The sequence below is a fragment of the Kryptolebias marmoratus genome, linkage group LG3, assembly GCF_001649575.2.
Source record: "Kryptolebias marmoratus isolate JLee-2015 linkage group LG3, ASM164957v2, whole genome shotgun sequence".
NCBI lineage: Eukaryota > Metazoa > Chordata > Actinopteri > Cyprinodontiformes > Rivulidae > Kryptolebias > Kryptolebias marmoratus.
The window spans coordinates 28,882,360-28,905,954 of record NC_051432.1 but is presented as its reverse complement, the minus strand read 5'-3'; the positions used below and the strand labels follow the sequence as shown (position 1 = coordinate 28,905,954).

The following is a 23,595-nucleotide window of genomic DNA, read 5'->3' as shown; positions in this document are numbered from 1 at the left end:
CCCCCCCCCCCCCCACACACACACCCCTCGATGCTCACCTCCTCCAGGAAAATGAGGAAGGTGACGTTGGCGCCCAGCGTGGCGGTCAGCGTGCCCTCGCTGGTGACCAGGTGGAGACCTCTGGGAGCCTGGGCCGGGCACTGCTGCCGCCTGGCCGTGTACTCGGCGATCACTCCGGCTGTGCAGTTATTAGACACCACCTTCCTGTATCTAGGGGTGGGACAGCACGAGAACATCAGCAGGCGAGGACGAAGAACTAACCCTCCATGTGAGACGGACAGTAAACTTCTAAAATCTTCATGAAAACCCTCATATGTGTTTGCATCTCCTAAAAAGAAACATTTCAGGTCAGACATGTTGTAAGGTAATTAAAAATGAGGATAAAACAAAGAGAAGCAAATCTCCTGTAAACAACCTGAAAGGGCAGTCAGCCATCTTGTTTTAATCCCTGTAATATTCAGTCATCCTGCATGTTGAAATCCTGTCGCTTTATGTTTTTATTTTACATACATAGTCATCACTAATACATACTCCATAAAATCTTGGCATGCAAGGCAGCTGTGATATGCACATTTCATCCAAGGCTAGTTTTTAATTGCTAATATTAAATAATAAACCTGCTAGCTGCACTAAAAAAACCTAAATGATAGAGATAAAGCTGATAATAATGCTGATTTAACTTATTTTACATTCACCAATGAGACACCTTCCTGCTGTTGCTCAACATGATTCCATCTCTATGTTTAAAAGTATCTGCTCAGTTATTATGATGTTTTTCCTCTTCATTTTCATTGGCTTTCCTCAGTTCTCGATGTTTCAGTCATGTGGTGGGATCATCACTGATGTTCAAACTGATCTTTAGTTTGTAGCACATCAAAGACTTTTGTAAACACACCCTAATGTTGAACTTTAGATCAAATTCTTCAGATACACCCTTAAAAATTCTTGGAGGACTTTCTTATGAAGTCATTTTCACTTGCTGATCAGTGACTGGTTTTAAAAGTACAGGTTTGATCAGATTTTCCTCAGATGTTTTTTTTTCCTTTAAGAAATAAACAACCCACTGATTCCAGCCGGATTCTGCTCCATGTTTACCCCGTGCTGTTGAGGAAAGTCATTCCTGTGGTGCAGCTCCTGGACACGGACGATGGGTGGAACCAGAAGGCGGGGCTGCACTTGCCGTCCGTCCGTCTCTCGTAGCCGTAATCACTGTAACGAGGCGGGCAGAGGGAACAGACACGCTGATCATGTACACAATGAAAGTCATATGAAAAAAATATTTATTTTGTTTCTAAAGTTTTACATTTCAACACATAATAAATATAAAAATCTGTAAATAAATCTTAAAGTAACAACAGTCTGTATCGGATAAAAGACCATCCATCATCCTACCAGGAGGACACTCATTCAAGCATTCAACCTGAAGGTCAGACAGAGCAATCCTCAGAGAAATTAGCTCTGTCTCAAATTTGACAGGCCTCAGTTAGCAGGTCAAAGGTCAAAGTTTATGACAGGACAATTAGAAAGAGGCTGAACAAGTATGACTTGTTTGGAAAGACTGTAAGAGAAAGTATCTTCCCTCTAAAACCAAAATGACAGAACGACTTAGGTTTAAAAGGAAATATAGTGGAAATGTTTACCCAGAATGCACTGCAACATGTTTAAAGAAAACCAAGCACAGCATTCAGCACAAACAGCTCATACTAGCTGTCAGCACGGTCGTGGAGGGCTGATGATTTGGGCTGATTCTGGAGTCAGATGTGAGGCCAACTGGACCCAGTTTTTTCCATCCTGCTCCTGAGTTTTGGTTTAGTTTTTGTTAAATAAATAACAACAAGGTACAAACATTTATTTGTTATTTATCCAAAATTTTACACTTAATTTTAAACGTTGGTCAGGAGGGACTGAAATCTTAGAATTCTGTTTGTATATTTTTTACCAATGATTCTCACCACTGCCTCAATCAGAAATAAAACATTTGTTGAAACACTTTAAACTCTAATGAAGTTAATTAGACTCTGATATCAGAGGAGGAGCAGAAACCGCTCTCTGCTTCTTAAACACGGCTCAGAAGTTGTTTGTGCTACAAATTAAAAGGCAGAGCAGCGCTGTGTCCTGAAAATGATCGGGACAAATTGCCCCAATTAGAGCGACATGCTCACAGATGCAGAAGTGTTGTGATTGTTAATGAAAACGATTAGGCGCCGTGATTTATGGTTTTGACGGAGCCTTCTCCAAAAGCTGCCTCACTCTAGAGACACACAGATCTGGGACCGAAAGCACAAAGAAAAAATGTTAATAATCCTAAAAACCAGTTTTCATGTGGATGAGAAAGAATCGTCCTGCTCTGTGACATTAAAAGTCGCTGCTGTGAATGATCATTTTCTCTGTGAACACTTTGTCCTTCAGCCAGTGAATGATGGCGCACATTAAAGTGAAATCAATAGAACGTCTGAGAATGAAAAACACGCTTCTCTCTCTCCTTCTCGCACACAAACAGACATTCTCACACATTCGACTTTTTAACTGGGTTTTATTCAGACGCAGCCGACGCCACCAGGAGACTCCTCCTCCATGCTGATCACTTATCTGCTAATCTCAACCTTTACACGCCATAAACTGCAGCTCGGAGCCAAAAACAAGAAGGAAACCGGTAACAGCTGTTCTTTCTGCTGTTTTACAATCTTTTCTCAAACATTAAAATCATCGTTTTGCACTTCGACATCAGAAAGTTTGGATTTTGTTGAATGTTGCACTTTTTGTTGAAATCAGTGATCTGTGCCATGTTTGGGAGTCCAATCGAATCAGAGAACTTGGAATAGAAACGTTTGTTCAAATGCTGAAAATGTTTTAGTAACACAAATATAGATGTTTGTTTTGTATAATAAATATAAATATAAATGTAAATGTGTGCTAAAAATAGCAGTATGGTTGCTAAAAACTAAAAATAACATAAGAAGACAAAAATAGAGCCAGTTTGCTGAGTTCAAGGCAGATTTAAAAAGAAAAATGTTTTTGTATTAAGGAGTTCTGTGGGGAAAACATTTGTTAATAAAATATAAAAGTCACATAAACCAAAAGTCACAGCAGCCACTTCCTGTTTTTATATATAAATGTCTAAAATAGCTGAAAGTATGCAGAAGTAGTTAGATTGAAAAAATACGTGGAGAAACTGAAAAATAATAGTGTGAATGCTCACTCTGCATTCAGACATTTATTTCTTTCTTTTGTACTTTAAGCCGATGAAAGTTGTGTTTTTCTGCAGGGAATGGAGGATTGTGTCGCACGCAGCACGCACCAACACCTCCTCCGTCCCGTCCTTCTGACATAAACATTCAGGACTGTTTATTTTGTTGTGTAATAAGTGTGAGGACTGGAGACAGACCAAGTTTCACGTCCATCATCAGCCCTCCACAACAACCATTTACGTCTTGACTCAAACCTGACAGAGTCTGGAATATATCTGTGATTTACGCCTGCATTTTGAATAAAAATACTGCATCGAACTCAGAGTACTATGAAAGTACTCTGCAAGTGGGAATGGAAGTTGTTCTGTGTTTTAAATCAGAAAGAGCAGCTCTCAGACGTGGACTAACTGAAGATATATGACACTTATTAATACAGAGGACTAAATGCAACTAAAAATAAAAGTGTCTGAGTGACAGTCAAAGACTGGTTGATGTGAGAAGCTGATTTTAGACATTGTTAATGTCCTGTCCACAGTATGACAGGTTTTTCTCATTTGTGTTTCTGTTTTTATGACTGACAGCCAAACCAGTTCTCTTCCCTCACAATTATTTCCTTAGTTTCGTGCCCCTCTGTGAGGTGGGAGCTGAGGGAAGCTGCGCTGAAAATAGCTGTAACTTCCTGTTGTTGGTCCACCCATGAGGTGAGGTGATGGGCGGGCGTGGCAGGGCTCAGTCCTGCTCAGCCAAAGAGCTTTGATTTACCTTCTCGTTTCTTTTTTGACACTTAATTATCTAAAAACATCTGAAGAAGGTTCCAGGCTGAATAAATACCCTTATTAAACAATTTAAACCCTTCTTTTGACTTTAGAACCTTATATTATCTGTGAACTGTCTGTACATTTCAGATTTAATATATCTGGTTTGTCTTCGGTGTTTCATACAGCTGCTGGGTCGGAAGCCGGTTCTGTTGGTCCAGACGGGTTTGTTTGTTGCTGAGGATAGCTGAGGTGCGTCCCTAAAGACAAATCTTGGGAGTCTGCATTAATGATTTTCAAGAAAAATACTCAGATTTCTATTCCTCACCTAATTTGTTTAATTTTGATTTGTAAGAAAGCTGAAAAATTAACATTTTTGTCTGACCAAAACATTCAATTCTTCTATAGATACAAAGGAATTTTTCTAAACAACCTAATGAACTGTTTGTTCATGTTTTAAAGTGCTTATAAAGCAAATATGAGCTGGGTTGATCCATCAGTGCAGGATTTACTTATAACAGTAAAACCAGATAATCAGAAAAACTGCCCCTCCCTGGTGACAGTCTCAAACTGTCTCTGGGCTGAAAAAAGTCAGTTGATTGTTGTTAATTATCTATCATGGGTATTTATTCTAAACCTTTAAAAACGTAGCATATTCATTAACAAAATTTGCTGAAAGTTTCATGGTAATATTATAAAATAACTGAAATAAACAAGGCCAATCTTTGTTACAAATGACATTTTTTCACATTGTCCAGAATAAATTCACAAACATCAAATAACCCAGACACATGGATTATAAAATATTTTTAAGCTCCTTCATTTTAATTTTTTTGTTCTGAAATAAACATTGTGAAACCTTTAGCTAAAAGTTTCTGCTGCTGCTGTTTGTGGGTCAGAAGCTGAATAATTTGTTGTAGAAAACAAGAACAGAGATGAACATTCAGCTGGTTTAAATTTGTGGAATAGAATAGAATGGATCTTTTACCTTGAACTGAATGTGTAAAAGCTTTAAAAATGTTTTGATTTGTTTGTTGGTCACTAACCACTCAAAGTCGGCCTCGGTGCAGTCGCAGGAGCCCGACGTCATCGTCACCGAGTACGTCTTCCCCATCACACACCTGGACGTGGGCTTCAGCTTCCGGTAGATCCGTTTCACTCCCATGAGACACGGCTCACCCTGAGAATCCGATTTTAAAACACAACAAAGAAAAGTCACAGAATAATCTGCTGGAACATGAAGCTGCCGTGTGTCAGAAGTCTCACCCTGCAGAAGGTGCTGCTGCACTTCTGTTTTTAGGCTTTTATTTCTCTGATATTGATATAATCTCATAAGAAGCAGCTTCAGCTACGGAATCTGCCAGCAGCAGATCCATTTATAGCCAGAAATATCTGAGAGTTCAGCCGCCTGTTTCCCTGCTGCACTTCTTAGCAGCAGAACTTTCTGTCTTTGTGCATTAGGTGTCAGTAGTGAGATGTCAAAGAAACTTGAGTGTTTCCACAAACAGACTCACGTCTCCTAAAAATGAAACCTTGAAACTTTAAAAATTGAGCTAAAAAACACCAAACTCGGTGTGGAAGTGGAGTTTATTGTGCTGCAGACCACTCCACCACCACTCTTTGCCAGTTTGAGTTAACTTTTGGAGTCAAGATGGCCACCACAGTAAAGCAATTTCAGCAAACACAAAAATGTCTCTAATTCAGACAAATTTATAGTCACTGAGCTCAAATTTGGTGTGATAGTAGCTGAGACCGAGTCCTAATGTATACGCTTTGTTTAAACTTTACTATTAACTTTTTCATTTAACTCTGTTTGTCTTTTAGCAAAATATCTCATAAACCATCAGATATTTTTTAATGAAACTTTTAAGAAAGTAGTTTTTGGAGATACATCCACAACTGATTACCTTTTTGGAGTCAACCCAAGTCAAGATGGCCACCACAGCTAACTGGAATCAGTTTATACAAAAATGGCTTTTACTTTTTACAGATATTAAGCTCAAATTTGATGTGGTTATACCTGAGAGTCATTCACAATACATACTTTGAGTACTATTAGATCATGCAAGATGTTGCAAAACTGCATTAGATTGTGCAGAATGTTAGATTGTGACGTTTGTCCAAAATACAGCAGCTGTAACGCCATCATTCTCAACATGTTTAAAACTTTGGCATCAAACGAGGTTTGTTACAGGCGTTCAATGAAGGGATGCTGGGCCTTTTGTTGCTTTAAGTTCAGATCATCAGCCGGCTCTGAACATACGGGTGTCCGGACCGGTTACAGAAGTGATGGAAGAATAAAGGCACGTGTTAAGGTTCTGGCTCAGGTTGAGTGAACATCCTGCAGGTCAGCTTGGGTCCAAGTCTCCAGTTTTAAAGTTTGAACTAACCAGGCTGAAAGCTACAGGAGGTAAAAGCTCATAAAGTAAAAGCTTTAATTCTCTTTGGAGCCTTTAGTTAAGTAGAATGATGATGGCGCATTAATGAGCTCAGCTTACATTAAAAACTTCTGCTGTATTTCTTCATTAATAAAAAAAAAACTGAGAAAAGTGTTTTCTTATTCTATTGATCTTATTTTATTTTCCTTAAATCAGTGACTGATGGAGACATTTCTGACAAAGTTGATTAAAGTGTCTTCTTAAAGTAGTGACTGTATCCATTTAGGCTTTTTCCCCTTTTTTATTCCTTACAACCTGGGATAAAAATACAGTTATCCAATATGAACAGCAAGCCAACCACTCTGAAGGTGCAAAAAAACCCACAATACTACTCAAAACCTGAGCATTCACTGCATATAAAATACTTTACAGAGAATCATTTTTATTGCTTTTACAGTTTCTTTAAACACATCATTTAGGACTGCACAATCTTAGTGTGTTCCTTTGGAAGTATTTTTAGAATCACTGTCAATCCAAGACTCTATTCTCTGAGCTGAAAAAGATTTTCTACAAGAATTTGCTCCATAATCCATCATCCATTTTCTTTACCCAGCAAACCAAATGACCCATTTACATTCCTGCTGTTCTTTGCTCTAATCTCCATATTCTTGTACACAGCCTATTTGTGCACCAATAAAAAGCACAATTTCTACGGCTCCATATTACCTCAGTAGAACTGTATAATTTTTAGGATCTCAATTTGCTGTTTATTCATACCTGTATAATTTCTCACTTAGTATTTTTGTCACAACTGTGTAGGTTTTCATTTTTATTTCTTTTCTTGCTGTGTTTTAGGGTGTGTACTCTGATAAAGAACACGCAGATAAAGACTTATTCTGTTCTTTTAGTTGTTGGTCTTTAGGCGAGAGGCGGGGTTAGAGGCGGAGCTAGGGTTAGGGTTCCTTCCTCGGACAGATGGCCGGTCCAGCACACAGCCACGTAGGAACAAATCAGACAACCAACCACTCAAACTCACACCTAATCACCAGGTAACCTAACATGCATGTTTTTGGACTGGATTCTGGAGTGAAGTCTTCCTTCTGTTTCAGCCTCAGATTTGATGGAGTTCAAAGTATTTGTAAAATGTACCTGGTTGTGTAGATGCCACGTCTGGTAGTCTGCCTCCGTGCACCTCCTGTTGAAGATGGACCTGAAGTCTATCTTCACCAGCTGCCACTCGGAGCGATGACTGACGTGACCGAAGATCCTGGAGAGGAGCCAAACAAACTGGTGCTTGTTGCAAATAAAAACACGCCTGAGGTGTTAAAGAAGCAATAAGGCTGACTGAGCAACACGTTCGGTAACCAACATCAGCACCTGCTCTTCAGTTCATTCAGGCTCACAGTAACGGTGTCAATAACCTTCACTGCAGCATTAAATGTGCAATAATCCACAGCCAAAATGGCTCCAATAAAAGCTCAGCTTGTTCCTGTTTGGTCAGTAGTTGCTTGAAATGAGACAGCTCATTAAAAAAAACTGAAAGTTAAAAAATAAAACTCAAAAGAAGCCTCACCCAGGAAATAAACCTGCTTTGCTGAATGAATTTATCGTACAATCTGAAGCCAGGCAAGAATCTGAGAGATGAAAAGTGATGAAGAGTTGTGCACTTTCAGACAGTTTCTCCTAAAGCCTTTTTGTTTTGCTTTGTTTTCTTCACAGCGCAGCTGACAGAAATACTTGTGCATCGAATACCAAAAAGAGCCTGGGAGAAAATCTCAACTCCTGCTGCAGCTTCACAATCCAACCAGGGTTTGTCAGAGTCAACACAACTTTTTGATTTGTTAGTCAGCACACAGACACAGGAAAAACCAGCAAAGATGTAAAACATGCAGAATAATTTGACATCTGATTTGCAACAAAGGGGAATAAAAAACAAATTTAAATTTTCAGTATATGATTCACTTTTTCTGTATTAATAAAATAAGTATTCATGTTATAAACTGATTAGAAAAAAAACAAAACTGAGTGGATCTGTGTGTGTGTGTGTGTGTGTGAAAGAGAGAGACACACAGACTGACCCCTCCACTAGTCCTACTGCAACATATTAATCACAATCTGTCAATTAGCGCCGGAGGCATCCGACCATGACAGCCACTTACTGTAGAAATTAGTACAAATTGATAAGAAAGCAATGCACGATGGTCTTATGAAAACTAATGGTGTGTCTGCCAGCCGAGAGGCTCTGCATCCGAGAACTTATTCTTAGCTCGGCTGTGCCGATATTGTCTTTTTACTCCCTTGAACCCCTAAAAACTTCTCTCTTCTAGAAGAGTGCGGAGCACTGTCATATTCCCTTTTTCCTATCCCTTCCTCCTGCTGCGTCTCATCACTCTCCTGCAGAGCAGCGACACAGCCCCGCTGTCACTCCGTCATTAATGGCAGGTGTCATGAAACATTGATACGATGTCTATGGAAAGCCTTTGGTAACGTGCCCCACAGGCCTACATTTCTGCTGCAATAAGGAGGCAGTGCTGCATCATATAAATGCACTCCAGCTCTTGGCTATTCTAATAATAAATGTGAGGAGAATCTTCATAACTCTGTTTTCTGAGGGCACACTGAATCATCCTGCCCATTCTGCTCAATTTCTAATGCAGTTAAGGCCTTTTAAAAAACAGTTTTTTATGTTTTTTAATCATTTAGATCATTTTCCTTCATGCTCTTCACAGAGCTGCTGTCTGCGAAGGCATTGATCTCATGTGATCACAATCTGGACACAGCCGGTTCTGATGTTGGACCGTTAAACTTTTATTTTATTCATGAAAAAGGAAACAGAGGAGAAAGCTGGACAAAGAACCTCATTTTAAAGACAAAGTGTTTTCTATTATTATTTTAAGTTGGTTGTATGGAGGACTAACGGGCAGTCAGTATCTTACCTGCAGTAGACAACAGTCAGAGTGATCCCAGTTTAGAAAATTTGAGATAAATTCTCAGGCTGGAGTGAAGCAACTGAAACAACTCAAGATAATTTTAGCAATATAAGCCAACACTCTTATACTTTTTGACACTTTGTCACTTTTGCATGTGACAGCTGTTTTTTATTCTCACTATTTTTTCAACTGAATGTTTGTGTTGCTACACTAATGGTTGGCGTGAATGTTAATTTATTTATATAGCACTTTACAAACAACAAAGGCTGCACAGCAAAAATGGCAATACAAGAAAAGTAAAAAAAAAACAATAAAAATGTCAAAAGAAAGAAAATGATGAAGCAAAGTAGAAAAACATTTAATAAAAACACGATGAAGATAATAAATCAAGAGGTCATGTTCAGTTGTCAAGTTGTTAGCTTGACTCCCCTGTGATCATTTCTCTTGGATTCTCTAAACCAAAATTGCTCAGACTGCTGTCTGCTGCAGGTAAGATATGGACTACTCATAGATTTTTCCACACAACCTCACTCGAGTTTTTAAAAAACATCAGTTTCTTTAAGAAAGAAGAGTGTGTGCACACAGTCTGTGCAGCCTAACAAAAAGGCACTTTGCTGTATTTTTTTTGCCTTTTCAGAGTTATTGCATCCAGACAGATTTTGTTACTCACGTCATGATGAGAGTCTCCTCCCCAGGCTCTCCCAGGACACCGTCCACAAACAGAGGCGTGTTGGTGAAGCTGTACTTGTTCCACTGCCGTCCTTTGTCAAAGCTCAACCTGAGAAGACAAACAGCAGCTGCACCGAGGGATCCACCATAATCCCCTGACTGTGTGCACAAGCTAATGACCCTGAGAGTTGTCTAACAACTTTATTTTATATTCCGTTCAGGGCTCAGGGACCCTGCTCAGTGAACACCAATCAGCAAGAGCGAGGCTCATTATGACTTCAAACACGAAGAGGAGAAATCGAATGACAGTTTTAAGAGCAGTCATTTTCCACGGCTGGTAGATTCTTTAACCAGAATCATATCATTCCCCAGTTTGAACGCAAACTCATTTGCTTTTGTTTGACTAACTTAAGACTCTGAGCTTCCTCTGAGGGAATTAGTCATGCTGTGACAAATGGCTTCTGTCTTGTAATGACTCACCACAGGTGTTGGATGGGAAGCGGAGTGTGTCTTATTGCCACCAAGGCTCCACCTTGGTCGAGATAAAGCACAGCATACTCCTCATCAAAAATCTGTGGGGGGAAAAAGAGACGGAAACTCACATAAATGTTACTTCCACATGTCTGCACACATCAACCTGCTTTCATTTCAAGCTGCTAAACTAAAGAACCATTAGGCTTTTTTTTCTGTAAAGCTTCAAAGTCATGGCTTCACTACGTAAAAAGACCCCAGATGATCCAGATTGTGATTTGAACTAAAATCTAATTAAACAGGATTTCATATAACAGCATGCCCGTAGTTTATATCTCAGCCCTCATGTGTCCCATCAGCTTCTAAATAATGATGTTTCATTGCAGTGTTTAATTAGAAACAAGCCTCATGAATGGAAAAACGATGTGTTTCAGGGTTTCAGAGCCACACCAGGGGAGGAATTTAGGATCTGTCTTCTGAGAAAAATCCTCTTTTTTTCTGGGCCTCTCATGTAAGTCAACAAATAAAATTCTAATGTAATTTGTGTAAGAGAATTGTTTTCATGAAACAACTGTTTGAAGTCTAGAATCCCATAAACAGTTAAATTAAATGGATTTCCTGCTTTATGACACTTTTCCAGGCCTTTGCTGCAGCATCTTCAGTGACTGGTTGTGAATCATTTTAGTGTTTCAGCCACTGCAGGACATTTTATAGCCTTCCCTCTCAGTACATGGCTGCTTCCTAACTGTATGCCAACACTGAATAATCACTGCTTACATTTTGTTTAGGTTCTGACCTTAAAAAGATGCTAGCTGATGTATTATGGGTCACATGATAAAATCTCTGAAGAGATATCTCTTTGTGAAGCTGTCAGGACAGTCATGTTTTATATGATGAGAGGCTTTTTGCTTTAGGTTCACAAAAAGAAAATAATTATCCAATATGAGCATGTATTCAGTGCAGCTGCAGTCATTTCTACATTTACTGTAGTTCCATATTTAATAACCAGACTAGAAAACTTGATCTTTTTTAATTCCCATCTTCTTCATGCCAGCACAGTTAACAATCAGCCATTCAGGCTCGATGTGGTTATCATTACTGTGACTGTTTGTTTTTGTTTGGTTGGTTGTCAAATCAAATCAGTTCTATTTTATTATTCCATTGTGGATTTTTTGAAGTACTACAACATTAAAAGGCAGAACATTTTGTAACAACCAAAAAAATATATATATCAGGAACGTCAACAACGGTTAATTTTTGTAACAATTCCAAAAGCACTTGTCGATAAAAACACTAAAAGATGGATTAATTGTTAACTTTCTTTTATTTTGTAGAGATTAAAGAAAAGGCTGTGTCACAGAAAATAACCCTTGATGCAAGGTTTTAAAATAAATTGCTTTTTAAATCGTTTTTGTTTTCTGATTTTACTGAATGTGAACTTCCTGGAACAGAAAATGGATCAGCAGTTTTAGGGATGCTCTTCCAAGAATACTTTAATCAACATCTTACTAATGCTTTTCTGACTTTTTAGATATCTAACAGTTAAAGAATAGCCCACTACTGCAGAGACCATTAGGAGGACAGATGTAATTAATTTTAGTTTATTGGTTTTATTTACATCTGTCCATTCATTTTTTTGGATGGACAGATGCCATTTTGATCTGCAGAGGCTCTCTTTTTCCCTCCTCTGTTATCTTGACTACTGGTCAGCAGTCTGGTTGCATAGAAACAGCCACAGCCAATCAGAAAGCCAGATTTTCCCTGGCAACATAAAGCTTCATGTATGCATGTCAAAAGGGGGGAGAAGTTATCAGAAAAGTATAGTTCAAACAAACATCCACCGTGCAAAAACTAGGAGGTTTATAGGAAAAATCCTTGAAGCAGAGATTGGTTCTCACTCATGTAAAATTTCAAATCTCTTCAGAACTTTGTCAGAAACACGCAGAGTTAAAAACATCCGAACAGAAGAGGAGCTGCAGACAAAAATATTGAAAAGAAGAGAAAGTCAAGTGGTCTTATTCTGCCTCCTGAGGCTACTTAAGAGACAACAAGTGCACCTACAGCAAAACCAGAAACATTCCCTTAAAGGAGACCATAAATACCAGTGTTTTCATGTATAATCATAAGAAATGGGGGCGTGGGAAGAGTTTGTTTGCTGACAAAGCGTGTTTTAGTCAGTTGACAGCAGTTGAGATTTCTCGGTCATTGTTTTGGATTTTTGGGTGTTGTTTTTTGTGAATTAAGTCGCCATGGTAACTCAACTAAGAGTAATAGCACACATCTCATGACCGAGCTGGTCGTTTTGTTGCAAAATTTAGTTATTAAAAGTATATGCTTGTGTTTTTATTGCAGATGCCACCTTTGTACTGTATGGATTCAATGAATAATGCCATTGCTTTAAACAGCTATGCAAACATTTCTTATTACAATAAATAATCTGAGGACAAAAAAGTTTTTATCACTTGACTGAACTGCCAACAATACAAAAGCAAATGTTGCAGAAAAAGATCAACAACAGTACTTTAAATATACATTAAAAAACATAAAAAGGAGAACAGTTTTGAAAGACTGAAACTTGTATATAAAATATTTATTTTGAATCTTTTGAATGCAATGAGGAAATCTCTTTTCTCCGTCTCTCACTGAGTACTGTGTCTGAAATCATTCATTATTTTAACTGCTATGACTCCCAATCAACAGTAGTTAATTGTGATACGAAGCAGAAGTTCCCCTTCGTTGTCAGGCAACAAAAAATATTTATTTTTTGTCTTGTGTTTGTCATCCTCGTTTTTTTTCTCTTGAGTTTACATTTTGGAGTGTCTGCTCTTTCCTGTCTTTGTTATGAGTGTTAGAGCGCCACATACAGACCTGGAGTAGTCACTGCAGCGTTTGGGTCTTTGTCTGTGTTTCCATGTAGATGAAAACATTTTGGGAAATTGTTTACGAGGAAAAGATTGTTTTTAAAAGACAGCATTCCTGTGAGGACAGGGCCAGAGTCACCACCACCTTTCCTGTTATTGGGTCATCAAAGTCTAATCCTGTTAATCTGCTGTCGACACCGATGCTGATGCTGGCTCAGCCTGTCCACTTCCTGTCCTTGAGCTTGTTCTAGAACCAATGACACAGCTAGTCAACACTGAGAAGTTAACAATGTTCACAAAGCTCGGTTTAATCTTTCTGCTCCTGAGACTACTCCATAAGTTAATGTTATTCCTGTTCCAGAGTACATATTTTAGAGGTTTAAATGGTTGGAGTTATTGCGTCAACAGTTGTCCCAGTTCCTTTGTCTCAATTAGTTGACAGGAAGTTGGATTCTGAGTCAGGTGATGTCTTGTTCACTGTCAACCAAGCAAAGATAGCTCAGAGCTGACTGATGGTACAGCTATTCCTGAGCTGGCCCATAAATCTTCAGGTTCAGCTAAAGTCCCAGGTGATCAAGGGCCAGTAAAGAAATGAACCCCTGTGGCAAACCTCCTCCCAGGTTCAGAATCAGACGCTGGTTGACTCCCAGCCATCTGTTTGTCTGTTGGCAGCCGGCAGGTGTGCAGCTGCTTTGCTTCAGACTCAAGCTCACTCTGATACACACCCAGAACTCTTCATCCCGATGAAGGCTCAATCACTCTGAGTCTGGCCCCTGGAAGAGGGTTTTCTTTGACCCATATCTCTGCCTCCTTCGTACTGAAATCCTAATCCTGTTTCCATTTGGCCAAAACCATGAACTCTTTGTTTCCAGTTGAAAAACCAATATACATACTGATAGAATAAATTATCTGCAACTGTTCTAGACAATTGAAAGATGGTGTAGAAAACTGAGAGGTTTATTGTTCGGCCGTCCCTTTGCTACTCCACTGTACAGCCTTGCATGTCTGGTACCCTGACATCATCTGAAAGAGAGACAGCTGCCTTTAAAGTCGAGCACCACAGAGGCGGACATCTTGGTACCTCGTGACACCAGTTCAGACAGAAAGTGTCAGTTAGCAGATGCCAGGGGAGGTGTGTTCAACATACTTTTTTATTTCTTACAAAAAAAAAATTACATTCACAACTGAAGTGCTGTCATTCTGTTTTATAATTCCTCGTGTCACAACTGAAGTGACTAGATTCACATTACAAGTTACATTTCAACCCCAGCCCTCACCTGTCTCCATGCATTCCCTGCGTCTGAAGTGATGAACACACTGACGTTATTGGTGGTCAGCTCTGAGCCGATGGAGCCTGAGGAAACAAAAAAAAACAAAACTGCTGAATAACTGAGGAGGGGAGTTGCATAATGTGGACCCTATTTCAGATCAAATACTACTTTTATACAGAGTTGCAGCAGGGGGGCTTCCCTCTGCAGCTGCAGACCACAGCTGGAATTGAAGTGTTTCAACAGATTTGCTGTACAGTCTGACATTTGCCCGTGCCCCCAAATTAACCAATAAATCCTGATTACTGTATTCATCTTTCAGCAGTTCTGACCACATTAAGACAAGCTTTCCCAATCCAGCAAAAGGCTGTAATTGCTTTAATTCAGGCTGTAATTGGTGCCAGGTGGCACATTTTCACAGGCATGATTGTCCCCTTGCATGAACCCTCCTAAAGCAACTTTTCTTCACATACTGCAGCTGAAAGTCAGAAATCAGATCACATATTTAAGACTAAACCCATAAAAAGTGTCCATCAACAGATAAAAATAAAAAAGGCATCTTTCAGTTTCTAAATTTTTATTTAGAATCTGAAAGACGCCTGAGAGTAATCAAAATTCCAATAACAAGTTTTTTTATGGACAAAAACAAGGATTAGTTTTCAATTTATAACAAATCAATTATGATTTTATGACACAGGCTGGTTGTAACCATTCAGAGAGTTCCTTTATGTGCTCCTTACCCCACTGTAGACTCTGACTTTATTAGTAAAGTCATGATAATATTCAATAAAAAAAGATTAAAATTTAGCCCTAAAATCGAAATTAAGAAGTTTCAATCCACCAAAGGCAAAGACAATAATTCGTTTTCCCTGTGTCTGTGTTCATTTCCCTGCACTGTTAACAAAGTATCTCATGAATCATTGAACAGATTGTATTGAAACTTTTACAAAGTAATCATTGGATGTGCATCTACAACTAATTAACTTTTGGAGTCCACCCAATTCAAGCCAACTGACTTTAGAAAACTACATAACTGCTATACCACAACTGAATTTACAGATATTAAGCTAGAATCTGGTGTGGTAGTAGCTGAGCATCATCCCCAACACTTTGAATGTCAGGAGATTGTACATGTTTGCTTAAAGCATCAAATGTTGTAACTTCTAACTAAATATATTGTGAATAACTGGATGGATTTCAGTGAAACTCTCAGAAATAATTACTGAATGTACATCTACATTTCAATAACCCGAGGAGTCAGCTCAATTCAAGATGGCTGCCAAAGCTAACCATCATTAGGCTACACAAAAATGACTATACCTCAATGAATTTTATAGATACTGAACTCAAATTTAGTGTGGTAGTAGCTGAGAGTCATTCTCAGCTACTGCTGTAACAAATTATCACAAAAGGTATTGCAAATCACTTGACATTATGAATAATGCTATCCTCACCGTTTGACCAATCAGGATCTTAGACCCAAACCCTGGCATGAAAGGCAGTAAGCAACATTTCTTCAAGGAATGCTAGACCTTTACTTTTTAAATAAATTCAGAACTAAGTCAAAATAAATGGTGTGGTTGTTGCAGTGAAAGCTGTTCTGAAAAGTCTCAAACACTTTGGCCTTCTGCAGACACCTGAGGTGTGTGCTGATGAGTTATTGACAATGCCGGTTCATGTGGGAGTAAATATCACCAAAGTGTGAATCCACCTGGAGGGCCATTGATGTCATATTGCACCATTTTTTATTTCTTTTCTTCTCTCTGACTCAGTGAGAGTCCTCACTTTGTTAAAAGGATCTTACCCTGTGTTTAATAGTTTCTGGCGCTGTGGCTTTCAGTTGAGTGATTTTCTTCTGTTCAAAGATAAAAAAAAACATGTTTCCAGATTCTCTCAGGAGTCACAATCTGATGCTGAAAGGCATCAGAAGGAAAGAGGTGAAAACTTTGAATAGGCAAATGCAGCTGACGAGACAAATGGAGCATATCGGGACATTCACTGTGCAGATTTTCTGAATGCCGAGAGGTTTCAATAAGCTTAAACAAACAAATGTCACACAGCTTTGTTGGTTTAAAGGATTCTATATGTTTTGGTTTCTTTGTATAAGCACAAAGCCTTCAAAATTGCTAATGCATACAATTAAAGTTCAAAAGGTGCCTGATTCTGAAAACATCTGCAACTTGGGATCCCTTTTTGTTCTTTTAGTGCTCTGACATCCACAAAGTCACAAAGAAAAGAACATAGTAGTTCATTTGCTTTCTGTATCATGTCCAAAGTAATTCATGTTTGTTTTAATTAACAATTTTAAAACATTAAAAATAAAGGCCTAGCAATTCTTGAAAGAACCCATCGCCGATCGTGCCAAAGTTTTAAACAGAGATCATCTTTTTTTAAAATGTCTCAAATCTTGAGTATAATGACCCGGATGATTTCAAGCCAGCTGTTAGAGGTCAGAGTTTGTGTTGGGGATGACTCTCAGCTACTACCACAACACACTGTATCTTAATATCTGTAAAACTGACTGAGGTATAAATATTCTGATGTTTTCTAAGATTGATTAGATATGACGTTCAGTCTCAAATCATCCGATCTTTATCGCCTGCTGCCAAAAGGTTAGGACAGATGAGAATATATCTGCCTGTGTGTGTGACTGTCTGTTATATATCTTATGAACAAATTTTAATTAAACCTTTAGCAAATACATCATTGGATGTATATCAAAACTGAATAACTTTTAGAGTCAACCCAATTCAAAATGGGTTCCACAGCCAACTGACTATACAAAAAACACAAAAATGACTATAGTCCAGTCAGTTTTACAAACACTGACCTAAGATTTGATGTGGTTGTAGCTGAGAGTCATTCACAACACACACCACAAGCACTACATCTCAGTGTCACATGAGATCGTGTATACGGTTATTTTCAAGGTTCACCAAAACGACCACATATCCGTTTCACATCATAAAATGATTTTAGTTTAACAGTGGCATGACAGGCAGTGGGTGATATGCACTCCTTTAAGAAGTGCTCAGCCATTTATTACTTTCTGAGAGTTTCATTCAAATTTGCCCATTGGTTCATGAGATATTTTGCTAACAAACACTTGCACACATGCATACACACAGGCAGAAGCAGTTACATGATCACCTGCTTTTCAGGGCAGTGGGTAATGAAAAAAATCTTGTGAGCTGTGTTAAAATTTACCCTTTCAGCTAAAACCAAACTATTTGAATACTGAAAGAGTTTCCCAACAGACGAAGTGCAAACAGGAAACAGAAACAGCACACCCACCTGAAGCGACAATGATCCCCGGCGCCGACTCCCTGCTGGCGATGTTTCCAGATGTGTAGGGATTTGCAGACACGTGGAGATGGAGATGTAATGAGCAGTACGGCTACAAAAGGAAAAGTCAAAAACTCAATTAGCAGAACTTTTCTGTTCGAGCCAATGGGATCACTAAAGACCCTCAAAGATGCCAGTAAATGCATCGAACGTTGCATCGACTCAGATCCACAAACACCTCCCAAGTCATAAGTTTCATCACCAACACTATTCCCCCATTGGCTGGCCTCACCATTAATTTTGATTGGGTTAACCTTTACAGACACAATTCTCATTACATGCCGGCAAAATGCCAGCAGAGCAGGCCGTGTTGTGACGGGCTGTTTGGAGGTTTATTAAAACTCTGACATTTCCTGACAAATGACTGTATAATACGAGAAGAAGGCAAAAAATGCCACAGAATTTGTAATTGGTACATAAAAAGGGTGATTATTTCAGGACTTACAGTGATGTTAGGATTAGATGAATTCTACAGTCACAAACACAACCAGATTGTTTACACAGAATGATGAACTTTGGCTTTGGAGTGAAATGCCCCCAACTTTCTGGGGTTCTCAGGAAGACGGACAGTTGAAGGGGAAGCATCTTCCTTCCTGAGTTTCTTAAATGGGAGGTCAGCTTATTGGACTGAATCCGAACGGATAACCTTTCAGCTCGGCAGCCTCAGAGCCACTCAGCTTTGACGACCCAGAGCTCCCTTTGAGCTCGGCCTCTCGCTGCTGTTGGGATCAGTCGACTCCTGTCAAGACCTGCCTTTGATGGACACGCACACACATAAAAATGTCTAACATAGCAACACTCACCAGCACACAGTGAATGCTGCTGCCCCTCAGGTCTTTGCTCGGGGCCTGTAGAAGCCTCCAGTCTCTGCCTCTGTTGTAGGTAATGTATGTCTTTACTTGGTAATCTGTCTTTTTGTTGGCGAGGAACATCCCTTTTATTCCTGCTACCTGGGAAATCACACAGAAAACAGCTTTGAGTGGAAACAAGGCAGGCCTCATATGTCCAGAGAATATCATCATGTTCATATTTTCAAGTTGCTTTGAAGAAAATAAAAGCAGGGTGCTGCAAAGCAAATCACTGGCCTCGGGGCGATTCAAGCACACACGCAGACCTGTTCTGTATTCCCAACAAAGCCAAACACGGCGACAAAGGCTGAGTGGAAAATGATCGACTGTCTGGAGACTTGTGAGTAATCAATGTGTGCTTTAAATGAATCTGACTGTTTGCTGGGGGCCCACGGTACAGCGCAGGGATGCTGAATTGAGTCGGTAACAGTTGCATCAGGCAATGAAACTCCACTTTAGTAAATGACAGATACTTCAGTCTCGCTCGAAGAAGAGATTTAGCATATCCTGTGTCTTGGGTGGCGACCCCAATCAAGACGTTGGATTCAATTCTATCTGTTGAGCTCCTGCAAGACATGAGCTGCATTATCTCTGACTTAATTATTAGATTCTGAGATAAAGATTCAGATTAGGTGGTCGTTTTTTTTTTTTTTTTTAGAAATTGTACCTGAGCAACAGCCTCAATATCTGACCCAAAAGATCTGTTGTTTCCAGATTAGGGGCATTTGTTAATCAAAAAAAGAAATAATCTGATTTTTAAAAATCTATATTTAGGAAAATGGTACTTTTGTGCTACTGTGAGCACTTTCCAGCTGCTTGTTACCAAGAGTCCTTTCAAAAATGCACAATAAAAGCCCCTTGTATGTTTTGGTCAAATCTAATCAGTTGAAGATGTAAAGCCAATAATTACTTTCATTAAAATTCACCCAGTGATTCAGCAGATATTTTACTAACAAACAGGGTTGACTTCAACAGATAATGTTGAAGTTTTAGGTTAAGATGTTGCACAATGTGTGAAGCTCAGGGATGATGCTCTTCTACTATCACATCAAATTTTAGCTCAATATTTGCAGAGTTGGCTGAGTTACAACCAAGAAATGAACACATACAGACACAAGCAAAAGGATTATAACTCAGTCCAAAAAAAAGGATAAAAACAAATGTTAAAAATGTTTCACTTCTCATCTGAGGAGCTTCATCAATTCAAAAAGCTTTTAAAGCTGAAATGTTCTGTATGCTAGTTTTACTTGCAGATTGCACTCACGCTCCTCACAACAGAGGGTCGTTAGGGTCTTTGCTAGCCTGACTGAGCCTCTGTCTGTAACCTTTTTTTTATTTATCATGTCCTGGATGACAGAATCTTCACCAGCACATTATAACTCAGCTTATGTAAGAAGTGGAATCTAAGTTAGAGTCATTTTAGTTTCATTCATGCCTGAAAGTTCACAGATGTTACATCATCCTGCTGTTGGCAGAAGGATGTTAGTTTACCTCGTAGAGGTCAACCATCACGTTCCCCTCCAGGCCCATGCTGCTGACCACGTTCTCCAGGGCCAGAGTGTAGAAAACCCCCGAGGTGTCGGACACGTACAGGTTGTAGGTCTCGTTCTGGTTCCACTCCTGAACGGCCGCCACCACACGGTTCTCATCTGTGCTGATCACATGCAGCTCCTGGGTGGAGGAAGAATTCACTGATTCATTCGTTTAATCATTCTGGTTCAGGAAATTTAAAATGGCATAATTTAAAAAAAAGAAGAGAAATTATCTGGAAACTAACTTTTTTAACATTTAGATTTTTACCTATTCAGACCGGAAAATTTAAAAAATCATAATTTTCAGTACCATTAATCACTACATGAGAACAATTTTTTAAACTTAGAGCTGAAAGACTTTACTGAAATTTGCTGAAGAAGATAAAGCTGAGCTGTTAAAGATAAAAACATCAAAATAATCGCTAAAAGTAGCAGAAGGCTAGCTAGAAGCTAAAACTAGCAAAAGAACAACTAGAAGATAAAAGTAGCAAACGGATAGCTATAAATTCAAAACTGCAAAAGGCTAGTCAAAAGTTAAAACCAGCACAAGAAAACAAAAAAGGAACAAATATGTTAAAACAGATTTAAAAAGAACAATGTTTTTCAAGGAAATGAAGACATCTCAGTGTTTTCTATGAGGAAAAAAGAGTTAGACACTTTGAAAAGTTTAAAATCCAGAATAAACTAAAAGCTTTGATATATGAGGCTAAAATGCATAAATACCTAAAGTCCAAAAAAAACATACAGAAAAATAAAGGCAGTAAACAGTGGGAGTGATGAATCAACATTCACACAAATAAGGGCAACAACCACATTTCAGCATATTCATAAGAATATCTGCAATTTACAGAATTAAAAGAGCACCTAAAAGATTAGTTTTAATTTTATACTTCAATCAAAAACATGATTAATTCTGTTCCAATAATTAACATAAAGACTTTAAGATTACACCTATTGTTCCTGCACTCCTGCTGGGATTAATCAGAATCATCAGAACCACTCCATCATCTGTATTTTAACTAAGAGGAAACAACAATCATTAAGAGTTTGTAAGACTTATTGGGCAGAAATGATTGAGCTGAGGTCACGCTGTTTGGTAGCGTGCTTCATCTACCTCCGACTGGGCCAATGATACCCAGAACAACCAGGGCGCTCCGGGCTTGATTGAATGAAACATGTTTAATTGTCAGAGGGAATGTGATAAACGGGGTCATGCACACACAAAGCGATACGGAATAACAATTCTCTGCGAGAGCTACTTTTGGCCTTGGTTCACCTGTAGATAAGAAAGGCAGCGATGAAATGGAGCCGAACTGCAACTTCAGTCCTTGGAAGTTTGTTTAACAGAGCTGAAAGCAAACTGGTTTCTACCTTTGAACTGCTGCCTTCTTTATTACATGTTCTTCCTCATACTTTCTACCTAACCACACTTTTTAAACTGCTTTTAATCATCAGAATAAGTTATTATTTATTATGTTATTATTGCTAATTTTAGCTGTTAACGTTTGCTTATTCTTTTTGTTCTGCTATTTTAACTTTAGTAATTTAGTTTCAGCTTATTTAACAGAATCCAGCAGTCATTCAGCATTCTCACTGGTTTTATTTTTTGCAGAACAGCCAAGTCTTTCTTCACTGAAGTGGAATCAGGCAGTTGCTTACCTTAGGCAGGGTGTATTTTGGCAGCTTCATAGGGGTGAAGACATCTCTTTTTGCAGAAACATAGTAGACTGGCCTCCCAGCAGTGGACACCTTGAGCCGGAAACATTTTAGTGACACACCAAAAACAGAATTTTCACAGCATTCACAGGAAAAAAAAGGAATATAGGACATGCCTAAATATGTCCTTGACATATTTCCTGCACGCACACATGCTGTCTTCAACTCTAATACTTTTCACCGAGCAAACTGAACAATCACTTACCTGGACAAACACATACTCATCTTGCACCACCAGAGAATTGGGGTCAATGTATCCGGGGAATGGTTTGCCCTTGTTAGCATCTGTGCAGTTCTGTAGCTTGCAGGTGACATACAGTGCCTCTGCTCCCACACAAACACATACAAACAGACATGTGTCAGGACATGAATTCAGCAATGGTTTAAGCCAATGAAAGAAGGCAGCCTTCACCCAGAGCTAAGTGCTCTCTTTTGGCCTCTTACATTACTCAGTAAAGTGGTCCCGGTAAAGGAGGAGCAGGGCGGAGGGGAAGACAGATGACCACAGAGGCCAATTGCTTTCCTTCCTTTCAATCAAGCCACTAGCTGGGGAGCCTGTCCTCATATGCGAGCCCGAGCCAAATATGTGTCGGCTCCTTCCATACAAGTATGATCAATTGTGATATTCTCTGGCTGGGTGACTGTAACATCTGATACAACTGACATTTGCTCAGTGGGTTTGTTTGATCTTCTTTCTTTATTGCACCAACCTTCAAAAAAGTTGTCATCTAGGAAACTTGGCAAGTTTGGTTCAACTAAAAAAAGGACTCTGATTGCTCCACCTTAGGTATATTTAAACAAATATAAAAACAGTCCTCCAAACCTAAGTAGAACACTCAATGTACAGTAAACAAATCATTTACAAACAAATCTGTTAATTGGTTTCCATTGGTCAACTGGAGACAGTTGACTGAAACATGGTTGTAGTCTGGACAAAGACAGGCAGACCTAAACATAACAGCTGTGTTGCTCAGTACAATTAAGTACTTTCTTTCCCCTAAAATCTGCAAAATAGGTTTCTCATGGTCAACAATTATAATTTGGGAGACAAATTAAACTTGCTATTCCATAGTTTACAAAAAAACAACCAACAACAAAGGTCTACATGGATGGCAGAAATTAGGAAAGAACACTGAGAGCTGGAAACATGAAGCCAGTACCTTATTGGGCTGCATCTGTTGGGAGACAACTCAAAATTGCAAGAAAAAAGGCAGGTTTTCAACAGCAGTCTTAATGAATTCTGTGTGTTTGTGTCAGGATTTGAGTTTTTGGTTTTCAGTTAGTTGCTTTATGTTTCAGTTGGTGTTTATTATTTTCTGTTATCTTGTAGTTTGGTTCGTGTTTCCTTATGCTCTTGTCTCATGTGTCTGTTTGTTTTCATTTTCATTCCCTCAGCTTAGTCATCTGGTTACCTGTCACTCCCATCTCCACCTGTGAACAATATTAATCATGTCACCTGTCTCCACTTACCTGATTACCCTCAGCACTCAAATACCTGGTCATTTCTCCCACTAGTCGTTGGATCATTGCTTGTTGTTTGCCTTTGCTCCCCGTGTTTCCTTGTTGCCTTGCTTTGTTATGTATTTGGATTTTTGTTAAGTTTTAGTTGCTGCCACGTCAGCTTTTGTTTTGCT

General features: G+C 39.0%; 1 protein-coding gene across 7 annotated transcripts in view; it reads right to left on the bottom strand.

The window, feature by feature from the left end:
* LOC108246382 (VPS10 domain-containing receptor SorCS1) overlaps positions 1–23,595 on the bottom strand; it is a 157,380-nt gene that overhangs the window by 17,517 nt on the left and 116,268 nt on the right. For all 7 annotated transcript variants that reach the window (XR_005233000.1, XR_003040055.2, XM_037974890.1 and 4 more), the window contains exons 7-18: positions 22,167–22,285; positions 21,905–21,994; positions 20,205–20,384; positions 18,669–18,815; positions 17,815–17,917; positions 14,530–14,606; positions 10,401–10,492; positions 9,922–10,029; positions 7,471–7,588; positions 4,990–5,123; positions 1,096–1,209; positions 39–210 (exon numbers count right to left, since the gene is read on the bottom strand). Coding sequence is in view for 5 of the 7 variants with exons in the window: in XM_037974890.1 (XP_037830818.1) it covers positions 39–210; positions 1,096–1,209; positions 4,990–5,123; positions 7,471–7,588; positions 9,922–10,029; positions 10,401–10,492; positions 14,530–14,606; positions 17,815–17,917; positions 18,669–18,815; positions 20,205–20,384; positions 21,905–21,994; positions 22,167–22,285 (1,454 nt within the window). In the remaining 2 variants the exon portion in view is untranslated. The remainder of the gene's footprint in view (positions 1–38; positions 211–1,095; positions 1,210–4,989; positions 5,124–7,470; positions 7,589–9,921; positions 10,030–10,400; positions 10,493–14,529; positions 14,607–17,814; positions 17,918–18,668; positions 18,816–20,204; positions 20,385–21,904; positions 21,995–22,166; positions 22,286–23,595) is intronic.